The sequence below is a fragment of the Camelus bactrianus genome, chromosome 11 (genome assembly GCF_048773025.1).
Source record: "Camelus bactrianus isolate YW-2024 breed Bactrian camel chromosome 11, ASM4877302v1, whole genome shotgun sequence".
NCBI classification, from domain to species: Eukaryota; Metazoa; Chordata; class Mammalia; order Artiodactyla; family Camelidae; genus Camelus; species Camelus bactrianus.
The window spans coordinates 16,290,473-16,315,613 of record NC_133549.1 but is presented as its reverse complement, the minus strand read 5'-3'; the positions used below and the strand labels follow the sequence as shown (position 1 = coordinate 16,315,613).

General features: G+C 54.8%; 2 protein-coding genes and 1 long non-coding RNA gene across 18 annotated transcripts; 2 read left to right on the top strand and 1 right to left on the bottom strand.

The window, feature by feature from the left end:
* Positions 1–1,104: 1,104 nt before the first annotated feature.
* Positions 1,105–20,104, bottom strand: FUOM (fucose mutarotase). 16 transcript variants are annotated; one of them, XR_006723962.2, is made up of 10 exons: positions 19,715–20,104; positions 19,105–19,237; positions 18,324–18,392; positions 16,784–16,854; positions 16,484–16,582; positions 15,829–15,902; positions 14,335–14,463; positions 13,468–13,697; positions 12,850–12,988; positions 11,812–11,948 (listed from the first exon to the last, which is right to left on the bottom strand). XR_006723962.2 is itself a non-coding variant. In XM_045514733.2 (9 exons), exons 1-9 carry the CDS (start codon positions 20,102–20,104, stop codon positions 11,728–11,730), a joined length of 1,416 nt encoding a protein of 471 aa, XP_045370689.2. In that variant the 3' UTR covers positions 8,450–11,727. The 16 variants fall into 16 exon arrangements, 12 of the variants coding, with proteins under 12 accessions (XP_074229415.1, XP_045370689.2, XP_045370690.2 ...); XM_045514733.2 differs by lacking the exon at positions 12,850–12,988 and having other exon boundaries at positions 8,450–11,948; XM_045514734.2 differs by having other exon boundaries at positions 11,809–13,310.
* PRAP1 (proline rich acidic protein 1) lies at positions 7,077–11,449 on the top strand. The gene is made up of 5 exons (XM_010952431.3): positions 7,077–7,235; positions 9,575–9,641; positions 10,423–10,472; positions 11,039–11,142; positions 11,233–11,449. Exons 1-5 carry the CDS (start codon positions 7,228–7,230, stop codon positions 11,400–11,402), a joined length of 399 nt encoding a protein of 132 aa, XP_010950733.1. The 5' UTR covers positions 7,077–7,227; the 3' UTR covers positions 11,403–11,449.
* LOC123616093 (uncharacterized) lies at positions 19,769–20,688 on the top strand. The gene is made up of 2 exons (XR_006723950.2): positions 19,769–19,903; positions 19,986–20,688. It is a non-coding gene; the product is annotated as an uncharacterized LOC123616093 (long non-coding RNA).
* Positions 20,689–25,141: the final 4,453 nt, after the last annotated feature.

Sequence of the window (25,141 nt, the reverse complement as noted above, 5' to 3'; positions counted from 1 at the left end):
CTGATAGATCAGTTTTGGGAGAATCACCATCTTAGCAAAGACTTGAGTCTTCTAATCCATGAAGAAGGAAATTCTCTCCCTTTACTTAGATCTGTGATTTTTTTCAGCACTATTCTTGTGCTTCTTTTGTTGAATTTATTCCAAAGTATTTCATTATTCTAGGTAAGCAAACCAAGACTATGAAAGGTCCTTTTGTATATAAATATCAAATCATTCATCTGTTGTTTACATCCCAGAAGATATGGGTTACAGATGAGAAGATAGTTATTTTATCTGATGAATAATGTATTGCTAGGTATAACCCTGTTAAGATGTGTAAAATTAGATGGACCTGGAGTTGGTCATACTGAGAGAGGTAATTCAGGCCGAGAAAGGCAAACACTACGTGATGTCACATATATGTGGAATCTAATAAATGACACAAGTGAACTTGTTTACAAAACAGAGATTCACAGACATAGAAAACAAACTTATGGTTACCAAAGGGAAAAGGGGGAGGAGGGATAAATTAGGAGTTTGGGATTGGCAGACACAAACTGCTACACATAAAATAGATAAACAACAAGGTCCTACTGTATAGCACAGGGAACTATATTCAATATCTTATAATAACCTATTTTTACAGCAAAATGTGTTACAGCTCAGTGTTACAGCAACCTGGACCCTGGTGAGAGACCAAGCAGCACTCAGAGGGTTGGAGAACTCAGGTTTATTATGCCGGTAGGCCTAGAGGTGTTAACACTCCAAGCTCTGGACCCCGTTTGTAGGTTTACACAGGCTTTTATAGGCTACCAGTCAAGACTTTGCAACATTTTGCAACATCATATGCAGAGTAGGTGTTAGAAATGGACCAATCAGGAGTGACAGAAATGGACCAATCAGAAGTGATAGAAATGGACCAATCAGGAGTAAGCTAGGTTCGTGCCATATGTAGAGTAGGTGTTACAAATGGGCCAATCAGGAGTGAGCTTTGGGAACCAATAGAATCTTAAGGGTAAGTTCTGCTTTTTTAGAAGCAAGCTGTTATACAGAAGCACAAAAGCGAGATAATGCCGCTGGGTCAGGGAACCGGAGCTGGTGGGAAACTAGTGGCCCTGCCTGGGGGTCCTGCCGGTCTTCTCATGGGGCTTCCCACCTCACTATAATAGAAAAGAATCTGAAAAAGAATATATATACATATATATGTATAACTGAATCACTATGCTGTGTACTGGAAACTAATACAACATTGTAAATCAACTATACTTCAATAGGAAAAAAAAGGTTCATAAAATTAAACAGATAGCAAGCAGGGAATGGAAATTTTATCCTGATGAGATATTTGATGGGGCTAGTAGATCAATAAATGTCCTGTAATAATTTTGATTAATGGGTGGGATTTTTCAGTGTTGGTCATTAGTGTTCCTATAGTGGAAATATGATGATGATTTTTCAAGTAATTAACCCTGCTTACATTCCAAGTAAGAATAAGAATGACATAGTTTGTATTTATTTAAAGTTTTGTAGGTTTTTCTGGAAAACTTTCACCTGCTATGGTGGCCTTGGGTTGATTGTGAGTGTGGAACTGGTTGTGGTATTGTAATACATTTTGGTGGATCGTTTTTGGGCTTAATGGTTTTTAAAATTTATTTGGGGGAATGTTGGTGGTTTCTGATTCTACAACAGCTGTGGCTACTGAGCAGTATCCTGAGGTTTGAGTTCCTAACAAAACTGTCTTGGGTATGTTTCCTTTTGGGTTAATAATGGAGCATGCCGTGATCCTTTCTGTTTTAAAGGATGAGGAAGTAGAGATTGCGTTTAAGTTTAGTGGGACAGGAACTGAGTGATTCATGACACTGGTTGTTTTTAGTGAGGAAGCTGCAGGCATTGCTGCGTTGTGCAGCTCTGGTCCTTGACTGGTGACTGTCATTGGTTGGCCACTACTAATTAGTGTTCTGGTTATTCTGGAGGTTACTCGTGGAAGTTAAATAGGATTACAGTTAAGTATCACAACGTAGGAGAGGAAATACGACATAATTAAGCCTTTTGAGTCTGACACTAGTGCAGGGATTTTTATTTGGAAGAGAGAGATGCTTTGGTCGAACATTTTCTAGTCAAATTATATCCTGCAGGGATGTTGCTGGTAAATTTAGATGTGACAGATAGTGTGTGGTGGTTGGAGAGTATCGAGAAGGTTAGAGGATTTGAGTAGGTTTGAAGAAGAATCAGATGTTAGATGTTGTGTTGTAAGGCTGATTCTGAGTGCCAGAATAGAACCTGAAGTAGTCACGGCAAAGACTATTTGTTTCAAGTAGCAAGGCTGTCATTTGTGGGGTAGTTGTTGGAGCGATGTTGCTGGAGGTGCAGAATGTGGAGGGGACCCTGCCAGTTCACAGCTGGTTACTAGGATTGACTGGGGTGGGTTATTTAGCATTAGCGTGGAGACGCGTGGCTGTCCCCGAAGTGCGGTGGGCTGCTGTTGCGGACGTGGCAATGACAGCGACCAACAGGCCTCCGGTGCTGGCAGACGATGGGTTAGTGGTTCCCACTATTAGGTCTTTGGAGTAAAGCCTGTACGAGATGGTATTCCTGCGAATGCAAGCCCTCCGATGATAAGGGACGTTGTGGTAAAAGGCACTGCTTTACACAGAACTCCTATTTTTTGAGTATCTTGTTCACTGTATGCCGGAGCGTATCAATGGCACGGCTTTGAAGCATGCATGTGTGCAGGTGTGGAGATGCTCCAGGTGGGGTTGGTTAATCCCCGGAGTTAGTACTAGGAGGCCCAGCTGATTTGAGGTGGAAAAGGCAACAATATTTTGGATATCATTTTGGGTGAGAGCACAGATTGCTGTGACAGCCCCTAGGCACAGTGCTATTGTTTGGGTGGTTTTACTGTTTTCTATTAGTGCATAAAAACGGACAAGTAAGAAGACTCCTGTTACAAGAGTGGAGTGGGGCTGGGGCTGGGGCTGCAATGGGGCGCTGCACTGGAGTAGGGGTCGTGGGTGGAGCCAAAATCAGGCTAGAAGTCCAGTGAGGGTTAAATTAGAGTGATTTAAGGTTAAGGATGAAAATTTGTTGTAAATCCTATGCGTTTAAGTAGAGCAAGAGCCATGCTGTTAAGCTAATGATCCAATGTCGCCAACGCAGTTTGTGAGATTGCTTGGAGGGCAGTGGGGTTTGTTTCTGTTTGACTGTGTCATCGTCCAGTTAATGAAAAAGACATGATTCCAACTCCCTCTCATCTGATAAAAAGTTGGAGAAGGTTGTTGGCAGCAACTAAAACTAGTATGGTGATAATAAATGTGAGTAGGTGCTTGGAAATTGATTATTTGGGTCTGGGTGTCTGTATGATATTGAGAATTCTATAATTGACCATGTAACAAAAAGTGCTACTTCTATGAATATCATTGAGAAATGGTCTAATTTAAAGCCAATTGATACACCAAAGGAAACCATAAGCAAAATGAAAGACACTCTGGGAGAAAATATTTGCAAACGATGCAACTGACAAAGGCTTAACTTCCAGAATATATAAATAACTCCTACAACTCAATAACAACAAAAAAAAACCCCAATCAAAAAAATGGGCAGAAGACCTAAACAGATATTTCCCCAGTGAAGACATACAGATGGCCAATAAGCACATGAAAAAATGCTCAGTGTCACTAATTATCAGAGAAATGCAAATCAAAACTACAATGAGGTATCACCTCACATGAGCCAGAATGGTCATTGTTAAAAAATCCACAAATGATAAGTGTCGGAAAAGGTGTGGAAAAAAGTAAACCCTCCTACACTGTTTGTGAGAATGTAGTTTGGTGCTGCCACTATGGAAAACAGTATGGATATTCCTTAAAAAACTAAAAATAGAGTTACCATATGATCCAGCAATCCTAATCTCGGGCATGTATCCAGAGAAAATTCTAATTCAGAAAGATACATGCAGCCTAATGTTCATAGAAGCTCTATTTATAATAACCAAGACATGGAAGCAACCTAAATGCCCATTGAAAGATAATTGGATAAAGAAGATATATTACACACACACACACACACACACACACACACACACACACACACACACACACACACACACACACACACACACAGTGGAATACTACTCAGCCATAAAAAAGAATGAAATAATGCCATTTGTAGCAACATGGATGGACCTAGAGATTATCATACCAAGTGAAGTAAGTCAGACAGAGAAATATCATATGATATTACTTATAAGTGGAATCTAAAAAAAATAATACAAATGAACTTATTTACAAAACAGAAACAAACTCACAGACATAGGAAATGAATTTAGGGTTACCAAAGGGGAAAAGTGTTGGGGGCTGGGGGAGGGATACATTAGGAGTTTGGGATTAGCAGATACAGACTACTATATATAAAATAGATAAGCAACAAGGTCCTACTGTACAGCACAGGGAACTATATTCAATATCTTATAGTAACCTATAATGAAAAAGAATATGAAAAATAATATATATGTGTATAAGTTAATCACTATGCTGTAAACCAGAAACGCAACATTGTAAATCAACTAAACTTCAATAAAAAAAGAGAAATTAAAAAAAATAAAGCCAATTAATAGTTTAGGGTTTGAATAATAATTCAATGTCAGTTGGAAATTATTATTTTCTGGTTTGAGGAAATAAATATTGTTGTGGGAATTAAGCTGGTAACAAAGGCATATGAGATCATGGTTTTACATAAAATGGACATAGGTTTCTTTTGAGATGTTGGAGGTGGTTATTATAGTTGGCAAAGTTAGTATAAATAGCGTGATTTGTGTAGAAGAGGCAAGTTAATGTATTACTTTTATTTGGAGTTGCACCAGTGTTTTGGTTCCTAAGACCAAGGAATTACTTCCAGCCTTTAAAAGTTTGAAAAAGCCATATTGTTAAATCTGGAGGTGTGAATTAGGCATTTGCATACTTTTGTGGGAAATAACAAAGTTTGAGCTTCTGTTGTGAGATTCACAATCTAATGTTTTTGTTAAACTATATCTACCACATATAGGCCCCCAAATAACTTTGGGATTGAGTGATGGGAGTAGACAGGGTAATGAGGGGAGAGTTATGAGGGTTTCTCTCATGTAAATGGTGGTTTAATATTGTTTATATGATGTGTATGTTTCCCTCACCGTGTTACTGAGACAGGAGCGAAGGGGGCAGGGCAAGGCCACTGAAGGAATGACACAGCAGTTAGCACCAAGACGGCGGAAGACTCAACCCCCAGTAGACCTTGAGGCCCAAGACGGCAGGATACTTAACTTCCAGTGGACCTTGAGCTTCATGATACACGTTGTAGTGCATTAGTCTGATAAATGACACTCCCACGGGCGCCAGGACACCTGAGGCTGACCACAGAAGGTCAAAAGCGGGAGGTGCCCCAGCTCCTGGGAATACCCTTGCCCCTTCACCTTCCAAGGCAGCCCGAACTCTGTCTACAGAGGGTATTACCTTTAATTTAACCAGCTCCCCCCACTCCCGTGTACATCTCCCTCAATAAATCTACCTTTATTCATCTGTGGCTTGCTCCTGAACTCTTTCCAAGGACTCTCACTTGAGGGCGGTGCATCCCAGGGACTCAACCGAGACCTGCCTGCACCCTCCTCCTTTCTCTTGTATCATCTTGACGAATGACTGGAGAGAGTGTAAGGCGGTGATGACTGTATTGACCACTATTTGGATGACACTGGTGTTGGGTCACGAGGAAGATGGCAGTGCCTTAACCCAGCCAGGGCTCTTGTGCCGGCGGAGCAGAAAGCAAACTGACAGCAGGTGTGTGCAGCAAAGTGAGGGTTTATCCCAGGGCACTGAGCAAGGGCGGGAGAGACAGTCTCAGACCCACTCCTCCTCGGTCTGTGACTTAGGGGATTTTGCTAAAGGGGAAGAGCGGAGAACTGGGATTAGTCACAGCTTTGTGACACATCTGTAACATTTCCGTGACATTTCTTAATCTAGTTTCAGGAGTCCGCCAGGTGGTCTGTGGCTCCGGGGTCTGTTGGCTCACCCTGCCCTGGGGGGAGAGCCTGGGTTTTAATGATGATGTCTACACCAGCAATTCTAGTGCCTTAACTGTGTTATCAACAGCCGTGTTCTTAGTCATCTGACTCTGGGTGACTAGTGTTCAGTCAGCACAGGATTGAGGTCAGAGGGGACAAGAAAGGGAATAAAGTTTTGGGTGCAGAGGTTAAAGTCAGTAAGGCAACTCAGTTCTAGGGGGACTCAGCTTCATTAGTACGAATGATTCCCATTATGCAGATTGCTGGGGGCAGGGCTAGGTTTGTAAGAATTGCTGGTGTCACCACGTTGCTGTTTGTGGAAGAGATGTTGGTAGCCTGCGGGCTAGAGTTACGGTTTGTCCGTGAGCACGTCTTTTGAATTTTCTAAGCAAAACAATACAGATGATGCGAGGCCACGAGCAATTATTAGGGCGGTAGCCTGTCCACTGCTTCAAGGTGCCTGGATGAGAACAGGTCCGATGACAAGGCCTCGTGGCTAACGGAGGAGCGTGTAATGAGTGACTTTGAGTCTGTTCAGTGCAAGCAGGGTGAGCTGTTATGATTACTCCTCACAAGGATGATTTGAGTGCTGGACGTGCTACGTGGCGTGTTGGGGGTTTAGGACTACGTGCCGTGCTGTGCCCCGAAGCCGCCCAGCCCATCGGGAGTGGTGTGGCTGGTCTCTCTGTGCCTCCCACGTCCTGGGTTTCACCCTTGGGGGCGGGTTTTCACTAGAAAAGCTATTATGCATGCTAACCATATGGAAATGTTGGATCAAGAGTCAGACATTGCTTGTGTTCAGTACTAGATTATCAGAACTTTCAGTGAACCGGCATAGTTTGGAGGAGTCCTGGTGCAGAGCTCCACCCCATGGGCAGGGCGGGCTGGCAGGTCTTCCTGGAGCAGTCAGCCCCCTGAGGGCCCGATGCCCCCAGGGGACAAAGCCCAGGGCCTGCAGCATCAGGACACCTGTGGGCGGGGTGGAGGCGGTGCAGATTCCAGGGTGGCAGGTAGGTAGGTGGGGTCGGGCTGGGTGGACCTGGGAGATACAGGTTCCACTGCCCGGACTTCTGTCCAGACACGCCCACATGGGGGCCATAAAACCTCCAGAAGCTGGGTGGGGAGGAGCGAGGCCTGGCATCTGGATCCCTGGGTCACTGGCTACCCGGGTCTGAGCTACAGGTCCCCCAGAGCACCCTCTACGCTGAGAACAGGACCCTGAAATGAAGAGGTAATGCCCAGCACCTGTGAGCCCATGTCCCCACCCAGACCCTGCACCTCTGTTGCTCAGTCACTTGGTTCAGGGACCAGCCCCTGGGCACCTGTGTCCCCAGCCCGGCCTGGATCCAGGGGCAGGGGCGAGGGCTCTCTGTCTGCAAACCAGTGTTTGGCTGTGGCTGCCCAGAGCGCCAGCTCCTCCCGGGTGTTTGGGGCTTTGGGGCAGACCTCCCCTCCCGAGTCTCCCAGAGTAACTGTTGCCCATCTGTCTGCGTCTGGGCTCCAGCTCCAAAGGCAGCCCCTGTGGCCCCTCTGAGAGAGTACACTTGCCCCTTGGGGGTCCCTTGACCCAGTGGAGAATCACCCACTGGAGCAGGAGGTGCGGAGCACAAGGCTGGAAGGAGGCAGGTCTGACTGGGGGGTAGTCAAGACCAAGGGGCTGGAGGCTGGCAGGGGCTGGGGGAGGGGCAGGCAGAGCCCAAAGGGACGTCACCCTGGGAGCTGGAGGCTCAGGGAGCATGGGGGCTCCTGCTGGACCCTGAAGTCAGAGGCCGTCCTCCCTCAGGGGTCTCCCCTCTCCTCCCCTACCCTCTTGTAGGGTGTCCCTCCCCTGGGCCGGAGCTCTCTCTGGCCCTCCTGTCCTGGGGATTCTCCTAGGGACTCCATCTTGTTCAAGAGGCCATGCGGCCTTTATAGAGAGGTGGGCAGTCTTGGTGTTCAGAGCTGTCTGCCTGGAGAGGGGCCTTCAGGGGGCCCACAGCCAGGCTGCCCCGTGCTCACCACTGCCACCCCTGCTCCCCGGTCCAGCAGCCTTCTGTCCTGCAAAGTGGCTTCCTGATGTGGCTGAGCAGTGTGGAGCTGGGTGTGAAGTCCAGACACGTAGGCCCAGGCCCCCATTTCAATCCTCACCAAGTAGCAGAACCGGCCTCTGTCCGGGGGTCGGTACCCAGGGGAGGCAGGGCAGTTGAACTAGACCAGGCCAGTGCCCTGCAGTCCAGGGCATGCTCCCACCCTTTGGCCCCTCAGTGTGCATGGGAACCCTCACCCCAATGTGCTGAGTCACCCGGAGAAGGAGCGAAGGTCTTTGTGGGGCTGGAATCTGGGGCCAGCGGGACGTCATGTAGGAAGCCTTGGCTGGCCATCCCTGCTGACCCTGCGTTCCCCGGCCCTCCCCAGCCCTGGCCCAGCCCACTGCACACGCGGACTGCTGAAGATACCCAGGGCATATGAAGCGTTCTGAGTTTATTTAAGCAAAAATCTACTCGAAAATCTACTCGAATCTGGTAGCATCCATCCAGCAGGAGCTTTCATTACAAAGTGAGACTTACAGGCAGAGGGAGCAGGAACAAGGAGGGGATGTGAAGCAGAGCCTCTGGGTGACTGCAAGGTCACTTCCCTCAGGGGGTGGCGGGGTCTCTGGCCACCCACCTCACCAGTGTTGACCCAGCGATTCCGGACTGACTGGTTTAAGAGTCTGCTACTGGGAGAGCCCAGACTGTAATTCAGTCTCAGTTGGGTGATATGGGGCTTAGCATAAGTAACTCCACCTGGGGCCTGTTGTGTTGGTTTTTAACGACTTGAAAGTCACACATGCTCATGGACACACATGCACCAGGCACGTGCCCCACAGTGTCTCCTGTCCGTCCTCTGCTCTCCCGACACTGCCGTCTTGGGTAAGGCCTCCTCACTGCTGAGTCCCCAACACCTTCCGCCCTGTGCACATCTCTGGACATCTACCTTCGGCCGCTGCTCCTCAGACCCCTGCTCAGGCTGGGTCCTTGACCTCCTCTCCCTGTGGGCGCTCCCGGCCTCCCCCATGTCCAGGCAGAGACTTCGCCTTTCCCGCCTCCTGGGCTTCCTGCCCAGGTACTGGACCTGCTGTCTGTCCACGGCTCTGGGACCTGCCTCTGAGGAGCCACAGGGCAAGACTGCAGGGGTGCTGAGGGCTTAGAGCGCCCTAACAGCTGAGCCCCGAGCCCGAGCCCCACCAGCGCCTGAACGTGGGGCGCTGGGGGCCGCACTGACCCAGGCCAGGCCCTGGAGCAGGAGGTGGGGCTCAAATCATCAGGTCCAAGCGGGTGGCCCATGCCTGCAGGGTGGGGTCTGCCCCTAGTGAGGGATGCAGGGCAGCTGGCAGGAGAGTGGCCTCTGGTCCTGGGGGTTGGGGGCTGGGAGTAGGTGGGGGTCTGTCAAGGTCCCACCTCTCAATGCCTGAGTGTCCTGGTCTGTGACAAGGGGGACAGTAAACTACCCGTGGACCTGGCCAGGACCTGGCCCCAGGCGTCCTGTCTGGAGATGGAAGGGCTGGAGCAGCCCCTCGCCCACCTCTCACTCTCCTCTCTGGTCCTCCAGACTCCTCCTGGTCATTGGCCTGGTGGCTGTGTTGCCGTGGGAGGCAGGCTCAGTCTTGATACCCCAGGTAAGTGTGGGTTCCTCCCCAGCCTCCCCTCTGCTCCCCCATTAGCCAGCAGGCAGGTGGAGAAGGGCACCTGGCCGGCCCTGGATCTGAAGACTGCAGGCCCTGTGTACTGGGTGGTACTGTGGGCACTGGGGGGACACAGGATGACTCAGAGCAGCCCCTCTTCGGGGTCTGATGGACAAGCCTCCATGACCCTAGGTGACCAGGTGGGGGAGGGGGCCTCCATGTCCCCAGGTGACCAGGTTGGGGGGGGGCCTCCATGACCCCAGGTGACCAGGTCGGGGAGGGGGCCTGCTGACACTTGCCTGTGCTGTGAAGCCCAGGGCACCTCCATAGGCAAGGCTGCTCAGCTGTGCTGGGTGTCAATAACTGTCTGGGGCCAGGACTGTGCTGGGGCTGTCACCTCCTCGCCCTGGCTCAAGGCCACTCAGCCCTGCTCACCTGGGAGCGACCAGTTGAAGAGGGAGACACAGGAGGACCCATAGTTGCTGGGAAGCACTCACTCCACTGGGTCCCTTGTTTCATTTGCTTTCTTGTCCCTGCTGGCCCCTCCTCCTCAGGCCACCAGTCAGGCACAGGTGGTGCGGGTGTGACCCGTCTGCTTTCCTCAAGTCTTCCCAGAAACCACAGGGCCCCCAGCCAGTCCCCAGAGGGCCCAGGAGGGGCAGGCAGGGGTGGAATGGAGTCGGCAAGTGTGATCCAGGGGGCTTTGGAGCTGTTCTCTGACCTTAGACGCTTTGAGGACTGTGCTGAGCCTACATCTGTGGCCTCTCTCTCTCAGGTCCTTCTCAAGACCAAAGGCAAAGTCGGCATGGAGCAGGACACAAAGGAGTGAGTGCCCCCAGCAGCCCCTCCTGAACTCCTCTGCTGCACCCTCTTTGGGGCCTCCCTGAGCTGGGGGCCTTGGTGGATGGAGGAGAGGTCCTGTCCAGCAGATTTGGGGAGGGGTGATGCGAGAGTCTCTGGGTCTGTCAACAACCAAGCAGATCACAGAGCCTGGGGACTCCAGGCTGCAGTCCCTGCCAGGGCTCCCGCTCAAGGCCAAGGCAGAGACAGAGAAGCCTCTGAACTGTGCCCTATTCCTGCACCCATGTGAGGACAGCCTGACCAGGCCTGGGGCCTGCTGACATCCGGACAGGACAGAACCTCGGACAAGCCCCAGGGGTCTTCATGGCCCAGAGCAACCCCGTCCCCATGGATCCCCCCAGGCAACACAGCCTTGGTCTTGGGCCAGGATGTCTTCCCATGCCCCTCACCCTCGGGGATTTCCTGGGCTCTGCACATGAGGGGTATGGTGGGGGCACCTGGCCCGAGGGTCTGGGTTGGGAGTGGCAGCGTGCTGGCCCTGGGGCCTCCTGCTGTGCACGTGGACCTGACCCAGGGGCTTTTGTTCACAGGGCCTGGGGTGTCCGAGCAATGGAGCCTCTGGAGAAGGACAACCAGCTCATGGGGCTGCTTGTGGCACCAAAAGTCGCAGCCGCCCCCTGGGAGGGGGAGCAAGGTCAGGGCAGGGGAGCCCTCCAGGGGTCGACTTGGATGATGAGGCCTTGAGAGGGAAGCTGAGGCCACACCTCTATCTGTCTGTTCGTAGGTGCCAAGGACATCCTGGGCCCTGAACCCGACCGTGACAGCCTGTATCACAGCTGGCTGGAGGAGCCCCAGGAGGAGGCGGGGGTCAGGGCTCTGGTGCTGCCATCTCACCAGGTGCTCGAAGGGCCAGAGGAGGACCGAGACCACATCTACCATCCCAGGGAGTCCTAACCCCTTCCTAGCTGGAAAAAATAAAACTTGCAAAGAGGTGGAGGCCACATGTGTCTTCAAGATCAGTGATTGTGAGCCCCGGCCTGTTGTCTGGGAGAAGGGGGGCCATGGGTTTGCCCCCCAATTCGAGAGCCCCCAGGAGCACAAGGCTGAGCCCTGCTGCCCACGCCCAGAGCCCATGCTCTTGGGAGGGGGCTGGGGTGTGGCAAAGGCCAGTGGTCAGGGTGGAATTACCCTGGGCTCCATCAGACAGGTCCTGAGAATGGAAAGGTCTTGGGAGGAGGGAGCCCAGTCTGACTCCTCAGATGGACAGGTGGACAGGTGCTCAGGTGCACCGGTGAATGAGAGTGGACTTGGGTCCAGACTTTCTGTCCTCATTTTCTGGGCAGTTGCTGGCACTGGCTGAGGTGCCCAGCTCTGGCCTGGCCTGGCTCAGCAGGTCTGAAGTCACAGCTGCAGGTATGGGGTCACTGGAATTACTCCACACATAGTGTTTGTGCCGGGGTGCATGCAATTCAGATGGGGTTTCTGGGTAGCATTCGGCCCCTGCATCGAGAGGGAAGCATTTGGTGCCTGAGCCCTCCCCATGGCCCAGACAGAGTCGGCTCTGTGGCCAAGACAGAATGCCACACCTCACTGCTCCGGAGACTGTGGGTCTGTCCAGATGACCCCATGTGCCCTGGAGCTCCTGTTGCCCAGCAAGTCCCAAGCCCCCAGAACTCAAACATGCCTCCCAGCACCCACAACGCAGAAGCTCTGCCAGCCCCGTGCTACCCATGAGGAGCCTGAGACCCTGCCCCGACACAGGCAGAGCAGGTCCCAGCCTTGCCGCCATGCGCCTCACCACCATGCACCTTGCCTGCTAAGTCGGGGGCCCCTGCTCCCACCCAGACCCGAGGAGCAGTGTCTGCGAGTCCCCAGAGTTGCACCCAGGTCTCAGGCTGCCCTGAACTCAGCATGCGTGAGGCTCATGGCTTCTCCAGGTCACTCCTCTGTCTGGTTAGGGGGCCACCCCTGAGTGATTTGGGTACAGGTATTCGGGGACCAGATCCCAGTGAGCTCGGACCCAAGGTCGTTGGTGGCCACGGCCCTGGGGAGCCCATGGTGGTGTTTGTGGCCAAGTCTCCTTCCAGCCCTCCCCCGAGGACACTTCCTCCACCCAGGGCACAGCTGGAGAGGCAGAGTGAGCTGGGGACCTGGACGTGAGCTTCAGTGCATGCAAGCCTCAGGAGCAGGAGACATTGGCAGAGGCGACAGACCACGGGTCTGTCACCAACGATAGGTGTGGCTCCTTCTAGCCTTTCTTGGAATCAGGAGTGGAGGAGAGGGGAGGGGAGGCCCCCTGGCTGGCTAGTCCCCCGCAAGCCCCTTCCCCTAGCTCTCCCAGGCGCACTCCCACCCCTCACCCCACCTACAGAGGCAAACAGACCCATTGAGCTTGCGTCACCTCTCTCTGTCCCGGTGTCATTAGGCAGCACTGCTTATGCAGAGTGATTGCTGGTGGGTGGGAAGTCAGTCCTCCCGCCTGGGAGCCACAGCCTTGGCTCCCCGAGGCAGCAGCCCTGGCGGGAACTTGGACGCTGCACCTGCAGAGCAGTGGCCAGAGACACTGGCTCTGGGGGCCGTGGGCTCTTAGTGAGGCGGTACCCACTGACCCTCACCCCAAACACCTGAGCTGGCTGCGACCCACTGCACCCCGTGGGACGTCCTTCCTGAGTAGATGGCCAGCAAGGGTGCTCTATGCTCTTCTCCCAAGTCTGAGCATTTGGTTGAGCCCAAGATGCTTCTTGTGGCCCCGGCGCTCCCTGACAAGAGCTTGGACTGAGTGAAAAAGACTGCAACACGATTTATAATCAGAAATATGCATCTGGTCTTCGTCCTTGATCCTGGCACGAAGCTCCCAAAACCCTGATGAGCATGATAAAGGTGTCCTTTGCTGTAGGAATGAAGGGACCCTGGGACGGTCCCTAAGAATGGGGGCCAACTGCCAGGGAACCTCCCAGGACCAGAGGGTTGGAACTGCAGCCCCACCCCCAGACCTCGGGAAGGGGAGAGGACCACTCACCAATGGCCAAAGATTTCACCAACCACGCCTCTGTAATGAAACCTCTATAAAAATCCAAAGGTCTGAGCCTGGAGCGCTTCTGGGCTGGTGAACCGAGGAGATTCGGGGAGAGTGGCACCTGGAGAGGTGGGGGACCCGTCCCCACATCTCTTCCACCTGGCTGTCCCGGAGTCACATCCAAAGATAGCAGTGATCTCGTGAGTGAATGTTCCTCTGAGTTCTGTGAGCAGCTGTAGGAAATCAGTCCAGCCCAGGGAGGGGTCGTGGGAGCCCCCGATCTACAGCCAGTTGGTCAGAAGCCCAGGTGACAACTTGGACTTGGGACTGGCATCTGGAGGAGGGGCGGTGCTGGGGGCAGTCTTGCGAGACTGAGCCGTGAACCTGAGGGATCTGACGCATCCTCAGGCAGGTGGTGTCAGAACCTGGCTGAGCTGCAGGACACCCAGCAGGGCTGCCTGGTGATGGGGTGGGAGCCCCCATGACATTGATCCTGGTAACCAAAATCATTAAAGGCCCTGGTGCCAAAATGGGCAAGAGATTGAACATTCATGTCAGCAAAGAAAGTAGCTAGAAGGCACGTCCACCCATGAGGAAATGCTCAACGGCCTTGATCAACAGGGAAACAAATGAAAACTGGAGGCGACACCACCACAGTCCTGTCAGAGCAGCTCTCAGGAGCCCAGCACACGGGACGAGGAGCTGGGACGGCAGGCCTGGGGCTGGCGCGTAAACTAGCTCAGCTGCTTTGGAAACGGTTTGGGAGCTTCTCAGGAAGTTACACACACATCTGCCCTCCGACCCAGCCTGGACCCTGAGGTGTGAGCCCAGAGAAACAGACTTGTGCACGCACGTTCACAGGAAGTTTACCTGCAGTCAAAAAGAACTGGAAACAACCCCGCACCACGCACCAGTGCGCGGCTGCAACACGGTGGAGTCCTGCCCAGCCGCAGAAGCGTCCTCGACGCACACAACACGCACGCATCCCACCGAGGCACCCTGAGGGAGAAGCCAGACAAAAGGGTGCGCTGCAGTCCATTCGGGAAGTTCTGCAAAGTGCAGGCTGATGTGCCGTGAGGAGGCAGACCAGTGGGCGCGGGGCAGGAGGCGGCCTGCTGATGGAGGTGCTGGTTCTCCCCACCCCGTGAGACTCAGTTCAAGAACCTGCAGCCTCTCAGGCCTCCTTTAGGAAGGCCCTTTGCCTGAGCCCCGGGCATCCTCCTGTCCTTTACCCACCCCCCCACCCCCGTCCACAGAACTGCTCAGGCTTGTGCGTATTCAGTAGGCGCTCAACCACTAGAGCGAGGGAACACAGGCCTGGGCGCCCCAGGTAGCTCAAGCCTGTGCTTCAGCTCCAGGGTTCCCAGACCAGCCCCGTCACCTGCCCTCCTCCTCTGGGGATGCAGGAACAGCCCATGTCCCCTCTTCAAGGGCCACCTTAGTGTCTGCAGCCCTGGGGGCTGATGCAGAAGTCCCTGCCCCCTCAGGGTGGCCTAGGCAGCTGAAGTACCCATCTCCAGGCCCCCTGCAGTGTGCTGCATCACCACTGCCCCCATCCAGGCCTCCAGTCCCCCAGTCCCCTTCCCAGGTCCTCTGTGGGGTCTCCCCACATGAGGGTATCTACATGTGTGAGCTCTGGTCCCAAACCCAGGGACTTGCCAAGTCAGGTGGCCCAAACCTATAGGGAGGAGGGAGGCAATACTTCCCACCTGAGGGCTCATCGTGGGCAGGGAAGGGTCTGCTCTCTGGGGACCCAATAGCCTCCACTGTGCTCGGCGCCAGACAGGCTGTTGTGAGTAAGGACAGAGTTGTTTAAATCTCTGGATTGAACGTTGGCCAGTCACTACAATTTCCATCAGTTTCACAAATTGGGATCATTTGAGCACCGGACCCAGAGCCCCTGACCGGACAGGGCAAGGCCGTTCATCTTGCTGCTGGACGTGCCTGCCAGTGGCACTGTTGGGCTCAGGGGTCCAGATTCCTCTCTGGGCAGGGGCGTCTTCAACAGGCCTGGAACAGGGCGTCGGGGGCTAGCACCCCCTTCTTGAGGATGAGGTTTCCGTAAAGGGCCGTCTCCCTGCGTAAGGAGCTGAGCTGAGCGCTAGCTGGGACAGAGAGAGCTGGGTGCCCATACCCCTGCTCTACCAGCCACCCCACCCACTCTTATCACCCACTGGGCAGGGCCAGGCACACCCCTTGGGATGTCCCAATCCCTGTGGGACATCTTGTCTCAGCCAGGGCAGGGGCTGAGACGAGGGTGGGGGGGAGCTCTTGAGTGGGAAGGGGTCGGGCCCCATGCTTGACCCAGATCCAGCTGGACCCAGTAGAACCCAGTGGACTCAGTAGGATCCAACCAGAACTCACCCAGTTGCCACAATAGCAAAAGCCTTTTTGGCTCGCTCATAGAACTCAAACCTCTCTATCTTCGCCAGGGGGCTCTGGAAGGCAAAGGGTGGCATGGTTGAGGGACCCAGGCCCCATTGGACAAGGGGGCTTCTGACCTGCAAGGACTAGGTGGGCAGAAACACAGTGGGCTGTGGTGGGTGAGGCGTTTGCCATGTTTGGTGGCTGCCTGCCTGGGGCCCTTAATCATCTGAGGAGCTCTGGGTTGTGGGGGAGGGCTGCTGTCCAGGACGGGAGCCCCAGGTCCTCTCTCAGGAATATCCTGCTCAAGACCTGCCAGTGGGTGGTCCCTGGACGACAAGCCCAGCCCCGTGCAGGGCTGGGGGTGACCTGCAGCACTGGGCGAGGCCTCTGACCACATATGGGGACCAGGGGTTACTCCACTTCCCCCTGTCCCCACTGGGACAGGCTGGGGTGGGTGAGGGCCCCCAGGCAGAGACAGGTAGGTCAGGATCCTGGAAGGGAGGAAGGAGGCTGGGGGCAGGGGCGGCCGTCCCCAGGGCAGGAGCTTGCACAACCATGGTGTGGGGGTTGGGGCACCTGTCTTTCACTTCTCCTGGGCTCCAAGGAGTCACAGAGTCCCCGACCCCTTTCCCAATGGGGGCCTCAGACTCACCGCACAGCCGGCCCCTAAGAGGATGGACTGATAGCTCCTCCACACGGGGGTCTGCAGGCCCCTCTCCCTGTCGCTGGGCACCAGCTCCATGACCACAGCCTGAAGATGGAGGGGGTCAGCTTTGCAGCCCACCCACCCCTGCTCTGGGTGCCTCCAGGACCCCTTTGTTGGGTGACAGTTCAGGGCTCTGCTGATCAGGGCCTTCAGGGACACATGTCCTCCCCACCATCCAAGGCAAGTGGGCCCCCTGAGCTCTGGCAAAGGGTAAACTGAGACCCAGGGCCGCAATGCAGGCCTCACCGGTTTCTCCACGTAGGTGTCCAGTGGTAGCAGTTTCAGCATGGCTTCCAGGAGCTGAGGGATGCCCAGGCCTGAAGGCAGAGTGTTGGCCTCAGACTCCGGCCCTCTCCCTCGGGCCACCAACAGTGCCACCTGCCCACCTGCCTGTCTACTCCTTCCACACTGGATCTCACTAACTCGGACAGCAAGGATAAACTTGCGCCCAGGACAGATGAGGAGCTCAGGCATCTGCGGCCTGACCGGTGACACTTATCGAGGTCATGTTGGTGTCATTGTCCCGGCCCTGCCCACCCCACTCCACTCTGTGCCACACAGGTTGTTGTTGGTGATCCCAAACACCCATCTGCCAGGAGAGGCACCTGGGCCTCCTCCTTGACCCTAGAAGGCCTTGGAGATGACCTCCCTGTGATGAGGACAGTGGGGCCTGGAAAGAGGCCCCTTTGCCCAAGGCTGCCTCCAAACCTGTCCCACTTGGCTCCAAGGTCCCCCGCTCTCCCGAAAGTTGGTTTCTGATTGCTAAACTAATGCATGCTTCTTGTATAAAATTGGGAAACACAGATCTGATCAAAAGAAAGAATTGGCTGTAATCTTAACCCCATAAAGGAAATCTTGCTGCCATCTGCTGCTTTTCCCCTGCGTATCTACAAGGTGAGACTTTCCTGTCTATTCGATGTGAATCCTAACCACTTGTTTTGCGGGGTGTGTGTCACCTCCGGGGGCTGCACCATGATTTACTGAGACACCCCTTCTCTTTCAGCATCCTGGCCTTTCCACTGGCCCACCTTGTCCCACCCTCATAGGCAGGACAGCACTCGGGTCTCCTGGCCCAGGGTGTAAACTCAGGCACAGCTGGCTCAGCTCCCTGAGCAGGGGTGGAAGCCAAGGCCCGTGGGTCAGGACCGCTCTGTCTGGGGGGTTGGGTTTACCCCACACTTTACATCTCTGTGCCTTTAGTGGCCTGAACCTTGCAGGGAGAGTTGTGTTCCTGACTCACAGCTTTGCTGGGGGTTGAGGGGAGCATCCAAGTCTTGCCTGAGCCCAGTCCCAGCCCATACCCTCTACCACCCACAGTACCACTAACTGCTCCTACCATCACCTCCCAGACCTGGCTCCAGGCCCCTCCCAGCCTCACCTCCCACTAGCTCCTGGGAGGTCAGAGGGTCTTAGAGATGGAGTGTGTGGACACCTGGAGCCTTCAGGACCAGGTCACCAGTGTGGGGGTTTCCATAGCAAAGGCTGAACATCTGACCAGGGGTGAGGTGGCAGGGGGACCACTGCTCAGCCAGCCAACAAGGTGCAGGCCTCAGTTTCCTCATTTGTAAGAAGTTACTAAGTTGTGTGCAAAATGGAGCAGGAGGCCCCAAGGCTCACTTTTGGGGACTGGAGGCTGCAGGGACGGTCTTGAGGGTCCTGGCACTGGGATTTCCTGGGTCACTAATGGGTGCTTGAGTAATTGGTGGGGGTGGGAGCAGAGCTGCAGTTCCTGGGGAGCCCAGAGCCCACCCTCCCCAACCCATCTCAGAAGAAGGGAGCAGCTCACCATCGGCACGGATCTCCTCTGGGCCACACCTGCAGATGGAGGAGGTGGGGAAGTTCACGTCTGCAAGAACTGAACAGCCAGAGGGATTAGACATCCCAGATGGGTCCGTGCAGCCCACCCTCCCACCGCGTGGGCAGGCGCACACCAACAGTCAGCGGCCAGACCCGTTAGGCCACGCCGGTTGCGCCTCCCATCCCGTTAGAGTGGAGGCGGAAGGAGAGGCAGCACCAGGTGCAGGAGGAACTGCAGGTGTAGGAGGAACTGCAGGTGTTACCAGAATGCTGCCTGGAGTCTCGCTCAGCGTCCGGCCAGCAGCCCCCGCCCAAGGCCCACAATCCCAGGAAAAGAGAAACCACTGCAAAAGTCAGGGTACAGCCCAGGCGCAGGCGGTTGTGGCCCCTCGGGGCCGCGTCGGGAAGGGGTTGGAGTATGAGCCGCACAGAGGGCCTGGGGTCAGAGCGTGGACTTGGCCGCTGGGGCCCCGGACCCTCGGGCTGGGGGAGGAACTGGACTAGCCCTGACACAATCCCTCCCAGGCCGAGGGCCATCGTCCTCGTGATCGCCCAGCCCTCAGTTTCCTAAAGAAAGAGGGGACGGCCAAACCAGTGGCCTCACCCAGGACCCGGCTCTTCCTGGACGCCAGGAGTCCGTCGCCTCCTGGCCGGGACATCACGTGGGCCAGGACCCGTGCGGGGCCGGGGGAGGCGAGGGAACCGGGAGCCTCGCCCGACTTTTGCCCGATGCAGCGGTCTCCCCGAGGCCCTGCCTCTGCCGCGCTCACCGATCTCGTCTCCGTGCCCCATCCGCGCCAGGGCGTAGAGCAGCTCGGGGGACAGCAGCGCGGGGACGCCCTTCAGCACCACCATGGTCCAGGGGCCTGCGGGGGCCGGGCCGCGGGCGGGGCGGGGCGGGGCCTGGAGGGAGAGGGGCGGGGCTGGACGGACGGGCGGGGCCTGGAGGGAGGGAGGGCCGCAGGAGAGGGGCGGGGCCCGGGTGAGAAGGCGGGGCCGGAGGGAGGGGGGCCAGAATGGAGGGCGGGCTTGTAGAGGGGCGGGGGCTGGATGGAGGGAGAGAGGGCCGCGGAAGCCCCGCGAGCCGCGCGGGGAGGGTCCATCGCGGCGCCCCGAGAACGTGGGGTCACGCGGGCCTAGCCAGGGCGGGGTCGACACCCGCCCGGCTTCGCAGGTGGCATTCCTCGCATCCCTCGCCAGGTCCGAGAGCCGGACGCCAGCGTGTGTTTGTGGTCCGAGGCCCCCCAGCTTCCTCCCTGAGTGAGAGTGTTCTCCCCCGCGCCCCCATTCCGCCCCCAGGCCTCGCCCCCCACCCTCTCCCTCAGGGTCCCTGGTGCCGCGAGGTGGGGAGGAGTGGCTGGCCCCACAGGGCGGACTTACTCCTTCCACCAACACTGTTCCCTCCAGAAGGACCCCTGAGGGCCGGCGGCTGTGCTGAGAGCGCCCCAACCGTGTCTTCCAGGCGGCAGCCTGCTGAGACCCCTCAGATACCTGGCCAGTGCGCAGCACCCCCGCCCAGGACAGCAGTGCTCTGACGTCGCCTCCCGCCTTCACCTTGGGCCCCTGGAGGTTTGGAATCTGGGATGCCCGGCTCTGGGTTAATCCCCCTTCAGAGCTGGGACCGCCTACCACACTGTGCTTCTCTGTCCAGGCTGCTGCCATCTCCCACGCGCTCCTCACTGGGAGAAGTCGCCCACCACCCCAAGGGGGAGGCCACAGCCTCTCAGCCTCCGGAGCTGAATCGTGATAGTGATTCTTGGGTCTGATCATGGTTGGGGTGGATAGCAGATTGTTTTCCGTAACACTACTGGCGGCACTACTGACTTTCCCTTTCTGGCAAGCACCAGTGAGTGGACCTTCCGGGGTGGACCTTTGTAGCTGCCTCCGAAAGACTATGCGGGACACGGTGCTGCCTGGCTTCTGAGGTTCTGAGGGTGGCTCCTCCTGATTCTTGTTTCAGAACACTTGCCCTGGTGTTAAAATCAAACACAACCAGAAAAAATTCCCTGAGCAGACAAAACCAGCCATATAAGCAAAGCTTAATTTAGCTTATTTTGCAGCACAAGAAGGTCAACTTGACCTGAAACAGTTCTTGCTTATGCCTCTGAAAATCGTAAGCAAAACTTACATAGTTCCCTAAAACTGATGTGAAGTGACCACTAACCAATTCCCTTTCATTTAAGAAAATTCCGATATTATAACCAATCATAATAAAGGACACATAGTCACTGTGCTCACACTGTGTAAGCTGCTTCATAACATCCTCTGAGCCTCATTCCCTGTTTTGGTTTGAGTGGTGTGGGTTGGCAAACTGTCTTTCTGGTGTGTGCACATAAACTTATACTAATTTCTAATGTGTTGGTCTTACTTCTGTTTTTTTTTTTTTTTTTTTGAACTTTTGACACCAGGCACCCAGACACAGCACTGACGGGAAACTCAGGGGATGTGGAGACCCCCCGTGGGCATTCAGCCTAGGGCCCCAGCTGCCACAGCATCAGCCACCAGACCAGTGAGCAATGAGTCAGGGGTTCCAGCTGAGGCACCAGACATCATGGAGCAGAGACAAACTGACCCACAGTGGCCTGTCTGGATTCCTGATCCATACAGACTGTGAGAAAGGATAATGATGATCACAGCCACTAAGTTCAGGGATGATTTTTTGCACAGCAATAGCTGACTAATGCAGGTAGCTCCTGTGCCCTGCCAAGATGCCACCAAAAGCCCTGATGACACTGCCCTTGGCCTTCAACCCTGTGTCTGCTCTCTGCCTGTCCCACTGTCTACACTCAGGCTGGAAGGAAGACCTCAGTGCAGCTGCCCATTCCTGCACTGGCCTGGTCATACCCCTACTTAAGAACCCAGCACCAAACCTCACTGCCCAGCCCACAGACAGGCTTTTGCTCAGTCCAGCTGGCTCTTAGCCCTCCATGCCCTGGCCCCTCAGGCCTCACCTTACAGGGCTGCCCTGCTCGTCTGCCCAGCCAACTGAATACTCACTGCTGCCTACCTGGCAGGAAACAGCCCAACCCAGAGCCCTGCCAGGCCAGCACATGCCTGGCTCTCTCCCCTGGGAGCCTTCCTCTTCCACCTTGTTTCCAGATGGACAGTCAGCCCTTCAGGGACATGGCTGGAGGCCTGGCAGCTCCTGGGTTTCTGTACGTGAAAGAGACCACAGCAGAAAACCAGCCAACAGACACCCCACATCCATGGCTTGGCCCTGGGAAGCTTAGCTGCTGGAGGAGGCTGCCCAGGGAGATGGTCAGCAGGGCCTGCACTTGGGCCGCCCAGAGCGGCCAGCTCTGCCCAGAATGAGGGTTGTGTGTGAGCAGTTCTACTCCAAAATCCGAGGGGACAGACTTATAGTTAACATTCCCTGAAGCTTATCTTTTTGGTAGGAATATAGGAGGGAAAAGCCAATTTTATATAGACAGATGAGAAGGAAAGTTTTCAGCTTCAAAAACGAATCAAAACCCCAAAACAACATGGGGCCAGAGGTCAGTTAACTCAAGAGGGAGCGGAAGCCTGTGCAGTCTGGCTGGGGTGTAGCCCCCATGCTGCCACTCACCGCAAAGTGCACTGTCACACGTGTGCAGTCCTGGCCTCCCCAAGCCCTGGGCCCAGCCTGCAGCCTGAAGAGGAGCTCTTCCCCAGGCTGGGCCAGGGGTGGGACTCCTGCCCCTGCCTTGCTCTGGAATCCACGTGACCCTGTGGGGGTCCTAGCCCAGACTGAGACCTGCTGTCTTGGCCAGGAGCGTTCTTTTCCGATAGATAACAAAACCAGTGCTGAGACTAGAACAGCACAGGCTTTATTCAATGGCCAGTGAAGGGAGGAGCAGGGATCTAGTCTGCCAATCAACTTCTCCACCCAATGCGGGTGGAAAGACCAAATCTAAAGGAGAGTGGAGGTGAAAGGGAGGGAATCTGGAAGAGAGGGAGGTACACTCTTGACTTATCCAGGAATAGGGGTGTGGCTTGGACCCGGAACTGATGCAACTCTCCTTTCCAGTCCTTGTATGGGCTTTTCAGGTTGTTGTCATGGCAACTGTCAAATGTCCTGGCGCTGGTGGGTGTGCCGTTCAGCAGTTAATGAATTACAATGAGCGTATAATGAGGCTCAAGGTCGACTGGAAGGCAGATCCTCTGCCATCTTGGGCCTAGTTCGTTCTAACAGGTTGTTTTTTTCACTTCGCAGCTGCCTCCCGAGACTTAGATCAGAGCAGTTGGTTTCCATTCAACGGAGGGGCAGGGGTATGATGCTGGGGCAACAGCCTTGGTAACAGTCACAGATCTTCAAGATACACACAGAGGCTTTATGTGTGGGCTCCATGTTGAGCCATTTCTTGGCTTCTGCTGAACTGCCAGGACAGGGCACGCAGGTGAGTCTTGGACAGACTTCACAACTGGCCCTACAGACTTGGGTCCCCTTGCTCAAAATCGACTGTGAAGGCCCTTGCCCAGTGTGTGTGGAAAATTAAACCAGTGCTTGAATTTTCTCAGCTGTAAGGTCTCCTCCCGTGGATCCCCGTGCTTGCTTACCCTAGACTCAAGGGCAGATGGTGTGTCATCACCTCGTGCATCCTGGTCTGCATCTATCGCCACGAAGAATGCCCGGCCTGGCCTTCCGGGCTCCTGGCCCCCGGGAGAGCCTGATCCTCGCAGCCACTTGTCCCTGCTTCTGTAATAAGGCGTCAAACAGCCCTATTTGAAAAGACCATCACCATCATCTCAAGGGCGACTTCATCAGAACTCAGTGTCTGGGGAGGGTCCTGTCACATAACAGCACCACTGCCTCTTTCTCCAACTGACAGCATACGCAGGAGGGCAGAACAGCCTTCTGAGGGGAGACTGCAGAGCGCCCCCACCCAACCCGTACAAACAACCGGAACAAGGGCAGGTGGTCGTGGTGCTCAGGCAGCCAAAGCCTCACGGGCCACTTCAGCTCTTCCTCACATGCAGGTGGGTTTCTCCTTGGCCTTCAGCTCAGGTCCTGGGGTGGGGAGGGTACACGCTCCCAGCCCCAGCCCAGCCCAGCGCCATGACTACAATCCACACCTGCAGAAATGACCTCTGCTGGGCTTGTCGTCATGCTACCTGCCCAAACCTGGCTGTAGGACAAGGCGGAGGAAACACCTGTACCAGGTGCTCTCAGGTCTTTGCTGGACGGTGGGCTCCCTGGAGGAGGAGGGCTCCGAAGCCTGGGTCCTGACAGGCCAGGTGTACATCTTACCGTGGAGCCCTTGTTAGGCAGAGCTCTGCCCTGGGTTTTGAGTGGAACCCACTGTGCTTCCGACAGGTGGGACTCTCTGCAGAGCAAGACTGATGGGGTGGGGGTGGGGGACACGTGGCAGTCAGAGGGCCTCACCCCTCACCTGGCCCGTCTGTTAATCTGTAGCTGCTTTGTGTGCGCACCAGCACCGAGGGCCAGCAGAGGCCTCATGCCGCCTGGCGCCCACTTGTACAGACGTAGTTGTGCGGGCCTCAGCTTGGAGGGTCTGAGGACATTGATGCTGGGGCCTCTGACCCAGAGCAGCCACTGCCACCTTCACCTGCCCTCCTAGGCAGTAGGACACGGGCCTTAGTCCCACGCTCCAGACCTGTATGACTCTCCCACTGGACATTTGCTGTAGAATCTGGTGTAAAATGGAAAGTTAAGTGTTCTGAGCTGGGCTGTGACTTGAGAATTAAACAGATGTCCAGTGGGGGCAGAGCTGGTTTCCTGTAACTCTGGTCACTTGGTCACCCAGTGTCCTGTGAGGCCTTCCTGGGGTCTGAAGCCACCAAAGGAAACTTGGTGCATAAATTATACTCTCCCACAGCAAATGGCATGAAGGACCACACTGTGCCAGAGACTGTGGGTTCCAGGGCCTCCCCTAGTTCTGAGCCAGGTCTGGGAACGTGCACTTTAAACAAACACCCCTGGGATTCTGATGCAAGCAGTCCTAAGGTCAATCTTGGAGACTCAGCCCGCCCAGCACAGAGGAGACCAGAGAAGAGGCCCTGCTGACCAGCTGCCGGGGGCGGGCAGGCACCACAGCCCTGTTCCCACAGGTGCACCCACGGCCTCATCCTCAAGGACGTGCTCACACTGAGGTGCAAGGATTCACGTGGAGAACGTTCACCGCACTGTCGTACACGGTGGTTCTGAGTTAAGGAAATGGACACAGTCTAAACATCCAACACCATGCAAACAAGCAAATTACATGTACTTATTATAAAATATTTCAGGGCCATTGAAAGAAACACTAGCAGGAACGGTTTCAGCAATGAAAAGAAATGAAACTATTCTTGCTATAACCTGGATGGACTTTGGAAGTATTACACTAAATGCAGCGACAGAACGTAGAAAGCGGGTCACCAGGCCCGGGGGAGGGGAGCCGGGAGTTAGTGTCCAAAGGGTAGAGTTTGGGATGACGCAACAGTCTGGAGATGGATGAAGAACACTTAATGCTGCTCAAATGTACATTTAAAACGGTTAAAATGGCAAATTTTTTTTTATATTTTACCACAATAAGAAAGAATGCTAGTCTAACAAGAGACAAGGGTGCATTTGTATGACAGAAGCAGAGAGATGATGGGTGCGCTCTGCAGAAGTGTGTACACGGAATACCATTTCTGTACAAAGAAAAACCAAGTGTTTTTCTTCTTCTTTTCTTTCTTTAATGCAGGTGCTGGGGATTGAACCCAGGACCTCGTGCCTATTAAGCACACGTTCTACCTCTGAGCTATATCCTCCCCACCCTCGAATTCATACCTGAGTATGGGTGTGGGCACAGAAAAATCTTTCGAGAACTATGAACCTATGAGCAG

Coding starts and splice junctions, on each gene's coding strand:
- FUOM (XM_045514733.2), bottom strand. CDS start 20,104: ATGATCAGACCCAAGAATCACTATCACGATTCAGCTCCGGAGGCTGAG. Junction 19,238..19,714: donor GAACAGTGTTGGTGGAAGGA/GTAAGTCCGCCC, acceptor CTCTCCCTCCAG/GCCCCGCCCCGCCCCGCCCG. Junction 11,949..13,467: donor GGTGAAATCTTTGGCCATTG/GTGAGTGGTCCT, acceptor CTCTCGATGCAG/GGGCCGAATGCTACCCAGAA.
- PRAP1 (XM_010952431.3), top strand. Junction 9,642..10,422: donor GCTCAGTCTTGATACCCCAG/GTAAGTGTGGGT, acceptor TCTCTCTCTCAG/GTCCTTCTCAAGACCAAAGG. Junction 11,143..11,232: donor CCCCTGGGAGGGGGAGCAAG/GTCAGGGCAGGG, acceptor GTCTGTTCGTAG/GTGCCAAGGACATCCTGGGC.